General features: G+C 40.1%; 1 protein-coding gene across 2 annotated transcripts; it reads left to right on the top strand.

Moving 5' to 3' along the window:
* Positions 1-5,515: 5,515 nt before the first annotated feature.
* On the top strand, positions 5,516-11,468 carry LOC146458355 (cerebellar degeneration-related protein 2-like). 2 transcript variants are annotated; one of them, XM_085090815.1, is made up of 3 exons: positions 5,516-5,779; positions 9,871-9,983; positions 10,274-11,468. In XM_085090815.1, the coding sequence occupies exons 1-3, from the start codon at positions 5,695-5,697 to the stop codon at positions 11,303-11,305; spliced, it is 1,230 nt and encodes a 409-aa protein (XP_084946941.1). In that variant the 5' UTR covers positions 5,516-5,694; the 3' UTR covers positions 11,306-11,468. The 2 variants fall into 2 exon arrangements, with proteins under 2 accessions (XP_084946941.1, XP_084946940.1); XM_085090814.1 differs by lacking the exon at positions 5,516-5,779 and adding an exon at positions 7,935-8,279.
* The last annotated feature ends 1,567 nt before the right edge of the window (positions 11,469-13,035 follow it).

The following is a 13,035-nucleotide window of genomic DNA, read 5'->3' as shown; positions in this document are numbered from 1 at the left end:
TTCTTTTTGGTGACATGGATTTGACAGTTTATTTTTGCTACCGCCAGGATTGACCAGTAATTTACAATGCAAATAGGCAAATTACCCCATTTATTTTTGTCGTAATGTTGATGCAAGTGAATTATATGTGGTTTTAAAAAGTTGTTAGCCGCTTTGTCTAGCCATAAAATTTAAATTTATAGCGCGAAATTTTCACCTGATTATCATGAATGTTTGTCTTCTTGTGAAGAGTAAAAGAGTCCCTCACCTGTCCGTATGTTTTGAAATCGTTCTCGAAGCAAAACTGACAATTGAAAATTTCAAACCACTCTCAACACCGAGCCAGGACAATCTGGAATTGGCAGGTGAAAACTCCAGATCGTTGCCAGTAGCTGGGCACAAATCACTATACAAAAATGACCATAAACAAAATAAAAAACAACCCTAAATAAATTAACGCCAACAAATGATCCTATATAAATTCATGTTTTGGAAATGTCCTAATACAATTCGCAGCTTTTAACTATTCCTTTAATGCACCGCTTTTAAGACTCGTTAAATTCATTGCTTTTAATCCAGACACCTAAAATACACCGCGGTTTACGTAGCAGTTTCTGCCCAGCTGCTGGTAATGATCCAAAAAGTGCCAAAGACTAGCGGCTGCAATGTTGGCGTATTATTTTGGGCGAGCGCTATATATAGCCGCCATCTTGGATTTTAAAAGCTGAGAAAGATTCGGGCCCACAGTAATTGGTTTCTTGCCGTTGTGGATACACTGTCTAATTTAATTCAGTATGTTGTAAATAGAGAAGCTAATAAAATAGAATAAAAAAGATTGGAAAGAGTAGAAAATGCAACCAAGAGGGTGGGTATTTGGCTAAAAGAAAGATGAGGGCTGGGAGGGGGAGAAGAAATTGTTTTCTTGCCTCTCTCTCCTGTCCCCTCTCCGACTACTTTCCCCAGCTCCCTAAGATTTTGAAAATCCAACATGGCGGCTATGATTAACCGAGATTCTGGCATTCGCTCAACCCCCAAAAACGCCTGTATTGCAGGCTAACCAAAGAAAGAAGAACTTCCCTTACCACAGGTAAAGCAGGACTATTCGTATCACCCCTTCCCATGTACTTGAATTAACTAATTTTCAGTTCACAGCCCAACTACGTTTCAGTGTTCACAACCTATTTTTCGACCCTTCAAGATAGAAAAACCCCTAAAATTCTACCCTTTACGACATCAAAGCCGGGTGAAGAAGACCAGCCTCGTTCCCAGGACATTTCCCTTGTAAATTAGGAGGGCCGCCCCTATCAGTTTATGGGGAAAACCCCTGGGAACGAGGTTGTGAAAAACGCGGTCCTTTCGCGCGGAGCGTCCCGGTATTGCCTAGGAGTACTAGACCCCATAATATACCTGAGAACTAACCAGCAATGAAACAACAAAATTTTAAATACGAAACGAGTACGTATAATCATTACCTGGCTCTCTTATAATCGTTACTTGTCAATAAAAAAATTGCCAGACTGTCACGCCAACACTGCTTGATGTTTTTACTGAGGGTCTGGATGGTGTTAACTGACAACTGACAAATAGCCAAAATTTTAACTGACAACTGACAAATGGCATAAAATTTAACCGACAACTGACATTTATACTCGCTGGTACCGACAACCACTGCTACGTTTTTCGGCTAATAATTGATATATTTTATACCAAATCACCAAACAAACGTGTACAATAAACAGCAGCAGAGTAGAGCGTCATATTTTATACTATTCATATTAGTTAATATTAGTTAATAGTTTATTCCTAACATGACCCAAATTTACGTGGAACGCGCTCTGGCAATATACCGAGTCTATACCATGTCCGCTCGTTCCGGCGTAATAAAGGCGATTGCTAGCTTTCGCCGCGTTGATTCGGATACGGCATTCGAACGACACCGAAGCCGTATCCCAATCAATTGCAATGGGCTAGAGACAGTTCAGTCTCTAAAGAAGCATCTGTTGTCATTTCTTGGGCTAAGAGAACTGGCAATAAAATTCGGCCTTAGAGAGTCTGATTTAAAACTTTACCGCATGGCACCGAAGCAGGGAGGAAGAAGCGAAAATTTTGCGATAAATACAGATGGTCAGTGGAAAATGGAGCTGCCAAGCTTGCTGGAGGAAACAGGCAGCGAACTAACGCTTCTGGAACAAGGAATGCGCCGGCTGCATGACAGCATAGCTGCGACTAACAAGGAATACCTTGAAGAGGTTGAGTTGTGCACGTTACTCACAACAGTTGTGGAGAACATTCACGCCGTCTCCCATTTTAAACAAGAGACGTTCACCGCCTTACAGTATTCCCAAGACTTTGTAACCATCACAAAGGAGACTTTACAAAAGACTACCAGGGCTTTTGAAAGTACAAAATTCATGCAACCGCTTCCGTCAGCAGAGATTAGCGCTGAAACGGAGACTGCCATGAAAGAATTGGTAGAGAAGTATCGTCCTGACTCCAGTACCGACAAAGAACAGTCAGGGGTGAGACTACAAAGGACAAAGCAGGGGCTCTGCCATCAGCGGTATATACGAAGCCACCAGATTGCAGTAAAGTAAACTTTACTGATGCCAGACAAAGAGAGCAATTCCATCACGGAAGATCCAGAACGACTCAACAGAGATGTTGAAGATGAATCAGTCCTGAGGTGCCATCTAATGATGTTGTAGAAGTCACATTTGTAAATGGCTGTCTCATTGATGTGGTCATTGGTGCTGTGCGACCTCCACAAGAGGACGAGTACGATACAGCTTCAGACAACGATATCTCTGACACTGAGGAGGAAATTTCACCTGTCGCAGTTTCAAGGTCTAGCCGACCAATACGCGCCCATTTTCGCTTGGATTCGTAGGGTATGTTCTTAGTAGATTGCAATGGCCAATTGGCCATGGGATGATTTGTATAAAGGCCAAAGAAACGATTGTTGTTGCAAAAATGTAAACATAAAATTAAACATTAACCAGAAACAAGTTTTTACAATACTTTTTCGGTTATCAGGGTACGCTCCTATCTGTCTTACATGACGTTTAAGTTTATTTGAGTCCTCAAGAAATAATTAAAATCTGTAGTTAATTATTAACAGCCATTTAACTGACAACTGACAAATGGCCCAAAATTTAACTGACAACTGACAAATAGCCTAAAATTTAAGTGACAACTGACATTTGTACCCCCCCATTCATATATATTTTACTGCCTCAGACTTATCAGGAGCCCATAATGGGCTCCTGGACTTGTCTATTACAACGATAATAAAGAAAAACTGATTTCACGCTACTAGCCTGTGTGCAGGGTCCAGTTGGAAGGGCCGACAGGGTACTGTCCTCGGGTGAATTGTCGCGGGGGACTGGGGGGGGAGTGGGGTGGGGGAGCACCGTTCTCCCCACCCCCTTTCCCTGCTCGCTATTTTTCCCCAGTTTTCCTCTTCGCCCCAACCTTGACTAGAGATTCTCGACTAGAGAGCCTGTTTACAGGCTATCACGCTCCGTACGAGAGAAAAAATGTGAAAATGCAATATTTCGAGAGGTAAGGCCTTTTGGATGTTTAAATATATTTTTACTTCCGTGAAATAAGCAGTGTCCTTTTTTAAACTTATATGGAGTACCCCCTTTCCCTGGGGATTACTTGCTTGTTCAAAAATGGCCGCCAGCCTGTGGCAGCAACCACGGGGTAATGAACCAGTTATTCATGGTTTATTCATTGTAGATATGAGGGGCCATGATGTTCATTATATATTACAGTGGTTTTTAAATACAGCACAGTCCTGCTGTGTTCATGCATTTGAGCTGGGGAAACAAAACTTCATTCAAGCCAGCAGCCAGAAGTAAATTACTGTAAACTATATTCTCAAACTCGTTTATAAATCATGAAGAGAAAGCAACTGATAGAAGGTTTCGAAATGTGATCTCAACTATCATAAATTAAAATTTGTTTTGAATTTCTCCAAGAATCGGTTTGAGAAGCTATATCAAACGCTTGAAAAAGTGTTTCATTCAGGAGCCATAATCTGATCATGGCTCCTGGTTTCATTCAATTTCCAAATACCTCGAAGTTCAAGGTCAAAACTCGGTTGCGGATCTTTTCGACTTCTGGGTGTTTGGAAATCGGTTGAAACACTCTTCCTTGTGTTTGATGTATTACTTCAAGGCAGGTAACAAGTTTCTGTTCCAGATAGTGAGAGATTTGAGAAGATTCGAGAAAGCGGTAGGCTACAAATAGGCTAAGACTTGTAGCCCCTTAAGTAAAGTGAGGAACACGCGAGGAAACGCGAAAACTGTCCCTGTGTCCTCGTGGAAGGCAATTTTCACGCGCATTCGCCTCTTTCGCTCGCTTTACCATCACCAGACTTTTTTTTTTAATAATATTAGATCGACCACTGTATTCCTCTGCGTCTGATGCGTTAACTACACTGAAGTGGTTAACACTAGAAAAAAGGCGCTTCCAGCGCCGATGCGTACATGTATATAAAAGTCTTAATGGTCTCACGTATCACGAATTAACATTAGTCACTCAGCAAGAACAGCAAAGTTACAACACAAGAAATAAAGCAAACCTCAAAATTCCATCCATCAAAAGAAACTGGGGTAAACAAAGAACTGGCTATCATGCTGTAAGTGATTTTAACTCGCTGGACAAAACTATACAGGCGAGCCTCTCATAATGTAAATATTTTGAAGCGTCAGATTTTTAATTCATTGATTTAAGTTTTGTATTACACATAAGATACATTAGTTTTTAGTAGCATCTTTTAGCATTTTTATTCATTGTAAATTTTTAATTTTTAATTTTCGAGGTCCTTTTTGTAAACCACTTTTTAGTGAAAAAGTTTCCTCATTTAAGATTGTCATTATTATTATTTATTATTATTATTATTATTATTAAAAAAGACTACTCGAACTTGTAGTTTAAGCTACAGTGTACTTTTTTCAAGAACTATAAGTTTCCGGCTTAGTGAGTGTTGATTTTTGATTATTCCCCGAAGTTGTTCCATAATATAATTACTAAAAATCCAGGTCTAATGTTGTGTATCTGGCCTAATATTTCATGATTTTTGCATTTGCGTAATGGCGTTCCGTGTGTGTGGGTCTTAGCACTTAACTAGATCCTAAAATATATTACAACAATCACTCGAAAATGTTTTTTGAATTTTAGATGGAAGAGCATATGCAAAATAAAAATAAAACAAAAACCTCTCTGGCCTTTTCTGTCGAATAAATCTAAAACCACACCTTGCAATTTCCGATAGTTCCACCCTCAATTAAAACAAAACTGTTGAGAAAGGCCTGCAGTCGCTACAGTGTCGCTCATTGTATTAAATCCAAAAACAAAGTACTCAACACCTGCTAAATCTAAATCCACTTTCGCGTTCGCAATTTTCCCATTTGTTATTTTCGAATCTGAGAGCAATCGAAATTTATAGGCTTATTGACTTTCCCCGCCCAGCCCTCCCATATTGTTTAATCGGGTTAGTGACGCAATAATGCGCGCAGGTCACAGTCAGTGTGATGCAAATGACGGAACCAAAACTGACGTGGCATAACATCAGCCTCGTTCTCGAGATGGACCGATATTTACATTTTCATCCCGATCTGTCGTCTGTTGAGTTCAGTTCGTCAATTTGAATCGCGAGGATTTCTTCGGTTATGGCGTATTGATCGGCAAAGATTTAGATTTACCTCGATGGAGTTGTCTTCGCCGTGTTATAATTTAGAATTTGCTACCGAAAACATGGATCAGAAAGACCGCAGTTCCCATTGCTGTACCGGTGAGTTTAATTTTAAAATTACAAACATGCCATGTCTAGCGCTGTTTAGTTTCTTTATTTAACAGATCGCTACGTTTTGTCGTAAAAAATGCCTTTATTAAGTTATCTGATAAAAAAATACAATCGATTGTGAGTGAAATCCAATTTTTTATAGTACGCGATTGTGCCGGGAAATTCCATCGATCGACCGGCCGGGTGGCGTTTAATTTCACGATACAGTTCGATCTTCTGTTCTGTGAAATTTTATCTTCAAACTACCCTCATTCCGAATTAGATATTTTTCTGTAGTCGTTTTCCTTCCTTTTTACAATGAAGAAATCTTTAATTTCTCGGGTATTAAACTCGGGCGTTTTCTCAGTCAAGTCATTTATCAGTGTGAATGTCCAAATGAAATGTTTTCAATACAGGCAGCGCAAAGCGACAAATGAAAATATATCCCTTCAATAACTTTGAAGAATTATTTATAAACCGATATTGTCATCAAATAAGAGCACTAAACCTTGACGATTGCTTTCAATAAGATGGGTTAACTATGCTACACGGTCAATTATTATATTTTCTACGGATCAATAGTTCCGGCGTAGGAACACCCAAAAACTTCACTTCCGCTAGAGTAGACAATTACGTCATTTCCGCTATATCCGTGCGATTTGAAAATTTCGAAACATAATTTCAATATATTGCATGCAGACAAAAAAAACATCACGTTGACATTTAGAGAGCCTGTAATCTTTAACATTTTTTAACCCCATGGTATTACAATGCCTTCCTTAGCTAACTGTTCCTTGGGAAAAAGCTTGCAAGAAGTTTGTTCAATTGTGTTTAACTTCACCAGAGATTTACCGGTATGTGGCCCATTTGGCCCAATTTGACAAAGAAAATCGGCCCGATTTATAAAAAAAATAATCTGTGGCAGTGGTACAGATTTTTTGAATAGAACCAATGTTCACCCTGCGCTGAAACGACAGAAAAAGAAATCGGCGGACAAAATTGTAACGTGTAATTTGGCCCATGCAATTGAGCCTACTACGGTCAACTCCCTCTATTGCAGACACCCCTCGGGATCGCGAGTAAGTGTCCTTAATAGCGAGAATCCGTAATAGCGGGAATTTATTTCAGACAAACGTCTGTAATTTATGTTTGTCTCGGATTTAGCTGCCGTCCGTATTATCGGGGTGTCCGTAATAGCAAGGTGTCCGCAAGGCGAGAGTTGACTGTTATCGGTACATGTAAATTAGCCTTTAGACCGTGTCTGATCGAGGTCGCTTCCTACCCCCCCCCCCCCTCCCGGGGGGTACTCCTCTGAGTTTTTGGTGGGTGGATGTGACCCTATTTAAGAGCAAAATATGTTATTTCCGGGTACCCTTTTTCAGACGTGCCCTCTGAAATTTATACCGATTTTCAGACCTGGTCTCTATAATCCGCACTGGTTGCTGTAAAATCTGTACCCGTTTTCATCCTTTCAGACCAAAATGGTTAAAATGTGTAAGAATCTCAGAGGAGTAAATAAATTAGTTTTGCCTAAGGTTAAAACTACATGGCATGGATTGAAATCCACAGTGTATACTGCTTCCAAAACTTGGAACTCTCTCTCAGACGAGCTTAGGTCAATGGCTAATATCAAATTATTTAGACAAGAAGTGCGAAAAATTTCATCTTTCGGATAACCTTTTCACTTAATTACATATGTACATATTATTTGTTTCTTTCTCGGCACATTAGCAGACTTAGCATGTATTTTGCTGAGGCCTAAACAGCCTCAATCAGATCCGAGGGTAAATAAAGTTTCATTCATGCACCCTATTTCACACCGAAACGGCTCACAAAACATACCCTTTGGCGACTCACATGACTCCTCCTTAATGCGAGATCAAGCGAAGAAGCAGTTCACCTAAAACATGCCTCAGTAACAGGTGAACATTACGTGGCATTAGCATCTGCTCTGCAGTCAGTGAAAATTCTTGGTGGACAATGTGGCAGTCCTCTTTTCCCTTGTCAAGCAAGAAGGGAAGTACAGTCAACTCTTGCCTTGCTGACGCCTCGCTATTACGGACACTGACACCGATAATACGGACAGCAGCTAAATCCGTGGCAAAAATAAATTACAGACATTTGACTGCAATAAATTCCCGTGCGCTTGACTAATTTGCCACGCTCCACGCACGCGTACGGTTCATCAACTGCTCAGTGACTTGCCATTCATATCTTCTTGTTTCCCTTTGCGTCATCAATGTGTGGTGATATGTAACTTGTTAGAAGCATAACTTAAGCCTTGTTTCAATATATTTGTTTACGCCGCAAATACATTTTTGCACTTTTATTCGGCTTTGTACACGAGGCGAAATCTTATTGGTCAAATCGAGCAAACGATGTATCGCCGGATGAAAATATATTGTCAGCTCGTAGGTACTAATGAAATGTTCAAGGGCTTCAGTCATGGAACCCACATCGGTCATTAACAATTCGTATTCTGCGTGCGATAACAGATGGCATAAGCGAGGTAAGATAGCCGGATAAATGACTTCACTGATCTCCGATGCGAACGATGTCTTCAGTTGAAAACAGTGGTTCGACCAAGTCACAGTTTAACAATGTTGAAAGTTTGTTTAAATTAATAGACTATAACTGCGTTTCGCAGCGCCAAAACGTTAAATCAAAAGAATATTTGGAGATTGCTGCCTTTTTTGCTCTCATTTATGGAAGGAAATGCGGAAAATTTCAAGAGGTTCTCCATGTACAGCCGTCCGATTTAATCCTGTAGAGCTAATTTGAACATCAAGGAATCTGCTCTGTACATATGGACTGTCTTTGTTTACACACTGAGATTTGGTCTCAAAACGTCTTTTCTACAGCTAAGAAACCGTTTAGACCTGACTTAAAGAAATGTGTCAAGATGTTAGATGGTGTGAAAGTTCTGAAGTTTAAACACTCGAGTTTCGCTTCGCCGCAGCATTTAACGACCCTGGTAACACCTTTTTTAGGACACTTTTGTCGTGAGTCTTCGCTCCTTCCCTTCGAACAACAGTTTAGCTCTTTTCTGCTCCAAACTTCTCATAATTTTGAGTGCCAATGGACAGAATTTGACAAGTTGTCTCGGATTTCTGCTTGGAGCTGAAAACTTGAAAAAACAAGCAAACCATTTGATGCTGAAAAAAGTGACAAAAAATATATTTATGCCATAGTCATACTTTACTGAAGTATTTCATCCACAGACTAACATTACAAACATCTTGTAGAACATAATGAAAGCCGTATATGCAAGGTCTCCTGGTCTGTGAGAACATGGCGAGGGAATAAAAAACAGCCTGATATTGTGGGCAGTTCAATTGCGGATCGAGAGAGCAATAAGCTAATCAAAAGGCCCGAAAGGATTTAAATAACCTTTGTGATATTGATGCTGTGAAACGGCGCTTATAGTAAGCCCTGTCGCCAGAGGCGGACCAGTAAACTTTCCCTTCTACTCTCGAAAGCCACGTTTAAGTTTAAAACTCGAGCAAGCCTCAAACTGACATCTGTTGCAAACTTAGTGATATACGAGCTTAACGCTGGTCAAGAGCTTTTAGGGTTCAGGACCCATTCAAAAGTTTGAACCACCTTGTACAGCATTATAAACAGCACCACAGAAAAATATTGTTCAATAGCTTGTTTTGACTCAGGTCACATATTAGGATTTCATTCACAGGTGCACTATAGTACGTAGTAAACAGCACCATGCACAGCGAGGTACTGCTTGCAATTGGTAGCACATAAGGATTTCATCCGCAGACTCAAAACTAGAACCACCTTCATGTACAGCACCACAGAAAAGTGCCGCTTTTAGCCATTAACTCACTTTAGACGTCAATACCACAACACATGTCCAAACGTTTTCCTCTGATAGTGAAAGGTTGATCCTTACGTACCTCCAATTTCTGTTGATTGTGGTATGGAATAACAAGATAAAAACTATCCATTTTGAAAGTGCCAAGTACCATTCAATGCGTGGCGACAAAAATCAATCAACCAAATGATTTCACATTTCAAGTTCCCAATATAGAAATATAGTTAATGGAAGTGGCTTTATTTTTCTCTTATTTCTCTGGGTATTTTAGATCTCGAGTTGGCGGCTGAGATCGGAAAAAATCTCCTGGAACGAAACAAAGAACTGGAGGTAATGCTGAAGTCATCTCACCAATATCTGGAGGAACAGTCTGTGAAAAATGAGGTTTGTGGGTAGTCTTCATGTCGTCTTCTAAAGCCTTACTCGCGAGAGAATAAATAACACGTTATTGCTGTTCGCATGAGATGAACCAGAGGAAGGGAGTTGACGAGAGTGAATAACTCCTAGGCCCCGGGTCAAGTGTCGAACTTGACAAGAGACGAACTAAATTTCAATTTGGCTCAGTAGACCCAAATGGGTAAAAGCTCGACCACTGGGGGGAGGGGTGGAGGGCGAGATGGGAAGAAATGAGAGGCTTTCGAGTCTAATTGAAGAAATTTCTTTTGAATTCTTAGTTCCTTTCTAGACAACTGGACACATTACGGGAGTTACATGACAGCCAAGTGAGGGCTTGCGAACAAATGGAATCAACCGCCATGGATCTACAGAAAACAAACAAGGAGCTACAAAGCGAAACGGCGCATATGAGGAAACGTTACCAAGCGCTTGTAAACACGGTGGATAATTTAGAAAGCAAGTGCGACGAATACCGAACACAGGTTGAAGATCTACAGATAGAACGAATGCGTCTGCAGAGAGAAATGGCAAGCTCCTTGTCGCTTAAGCTCACTCACAAGGAAAACGGTTACGAGCTCATGGGAAGCGAGGATGAGCAAGACGATACAGAAAAAGACGAGAGAGTTTTAAGTTTTAAGAAAGATATCGAAATACTCAACGATAGGATTATGAAATTGAAAAGGCAGCATTCGGAGGAGAAGCGGCGACGTGAAGACCTCGAGCTGGAATTGTCGGACTTGATCCACGAGAACCAACAATTGGATAAAGAGCTTTTTGACTTCGCGGAACAAGCTAAGCAGTGGCAACAGAGTGCGTCTGAAGCGTCGTGTGCGAGTAGATCGATCGATAATAACTCGGGTCATCGACGGCCAATCTCGGAAAGTACCGACGACGAATCGTTTGAAATTGTGGACAGCAGTCTCGATCGGCAGCCGAGCGCCATGTCGGATCAAAGCGAAGTCGAAATATTGAGTCCGTCGCATGAGATAAACTCCCCAATTGAGGAGAACAGTACTTCGTTTTTGTCTGAACTCGGAAGCCAATACCATGAGCTGGTTCGAAAATACGACTCTCTTATTGAAAAATGTAAAACCGAAGGTATAGTTCACGAAATAGCTCCGATTCCAACTGTACAGCGAGCGATTCAAACGTCACCGCTTGACGAGAAACCCGCAGTTCAAATTGGTGCGGAAACGAGTTCAAAACAGGACAGTGCATCTCTCAGGGAATACAAGAAACTCTTTGCTCAAATCTACTCCAAACTTCAACAATCCTCGAATTGCAATCCGGTGGATGAGTCAAAGAAATAAACTATTAAATGGAACATATTTTCAAAATTGGGACGGAAAAAAGAATTAGCCCAAACCAAAGATATATCCTGTTGGATTGGTTTTACTTATTTTATTTTATTTTTTTTTTTTTGTTACTGGTATTACGAATCAACAACAGAGAATTAAAACTATACCCTGATCTGGGGAATTATTTGAACTTGCTCAGAAGTTATAGTTATTTCCAACCGTAATTTTTTTAATTTTAAAAAAAATAGACATAGACCCAATCGCGATACTATGGACAGCGTGATTTTTGCTAGTCCCGTCGGCGCGGAACCACTGTAAAAAATTGTTTTAAATCGAAGTAGAGAATGTAAAGAATTTACCTTCTAAAAACAACAAAAGCAAAACATTTGACACACAGCAATCAGCTGCATTTAAATCGTGTTTCTTTTTGGATGAAAAAAATGAAATTGTAGTAAGTAAAAAATTTTGGAAGGAAGCAAATGTATTCGAGAGTTTATTTGCTTCAACGTTCGAGATTTTAGCCAATGAAAAGCTGTTATAAAATGTTAAACTTTATCTAAGTATCGAAGAATATCTAGTTACCGGTAATATTTATACCTTAGAAAAAGTAAGAACCTGTGTTAAAACAAGAAGTTGGAATTTCCAAACACTAAGCCGTCGGACTTAAGGCCTTACGTAGCGATGGGGTAGCTAAAAAACACACACGTTATGCTCCGTTCACACCAAAGCTAAAACATGTCCAAACTAAAAGCCGTTTAGTTAAACATCATTTACAGTGCGACGCGCGCCTTACCGTGGCCACCCAACAAACTTTTTTTACAAGTTAGCCAATCATGATACGCGAATTTGAGGTCACGCCTCCTTGCAAAGTCCAACAGGCAAGTAACGCAACAGTGAATTATTGAAAACATGGCTAACTTGTAAAATAGAGTTTGTTGGGTGGCCACGGTAAGGCGCGCGTCGCACTGTAGAATTGTTTTCTTCGTAGAAGTTGCTCACTGATACTTTTCGTTCTCAAATTTAGCACAGTGAAAACTGTACAAGCTACACGTTACTTAAGCCATTTGTAAATTCTTTATTTCAGTTTTTTACCACAATTTTTCCTTCATTTAACCTAGTTTAACTAAACATGTTTAGTTGGTGTGATTGGGGTATAGCTTACACGACAACTCTAAGCTCAGGAAAGCAGGGACGATGTAAGTCTTTCAGTAGTATATGTACTTTTGAATCACAGAACGTTACTGATCGGTACTTTGGTATGATGCTATTAAGAGTGTTGTGATTTTGTTGTACTTCCCCCCTTCCTGAATTCTCGTCAGCGAAGGTACCTCCAACACCAGACTATCCTGAACAAGGTGGCTTTGATCACATTTTAAAGTAATGCGTGACCTGTCAATTGAAATCTTCAATTGAGTTCTGAACCAAGTTGTTCAAAAAGTGAAAAACTTCATCCAGCGGTGAAAATGTATTGCTTGGAGTACATTTTATCCACTGGATAGCGATATCCGCTCTCTGAACAACCGGGGCCAGTTGTTTATTACGAAGTGCAATGCGGTTGAAACGGTGGATATAAAAGTATATCAGTTTCTCGTGGTCGCCTAAACTGCGTCAGCCTGGACAAGTCTAGTTAGTATGAACGTATCTAAATAATCGACTCCATTGGAAATATTAATGACATGAAATTTCAAATGAAACATTGCATCGGTTGTAAATTTTACATTTTATGGACAATTTTGTTAAAA

The sequence above is a fragment of the Pavona decussata genome, unplaced genomic scaffold (assembly GCF_977016875.1).
Source record: "Pavona decussata unplaced genomic scaffold, jaPavDecu1.1 SCAFFOLD_233, whole genome shotgun sequence".
Lineage (NCBI taxonomy): Eukaryota > Metazoa > Cnidaria > Anthozoa > Scleractinia > Agariciidae > Pavona > Pavona decussata.
Note: the sequence above shows the minus strand (reverse complement) of the source record. Positions and strands in the feature narration are given on the sequence as shown.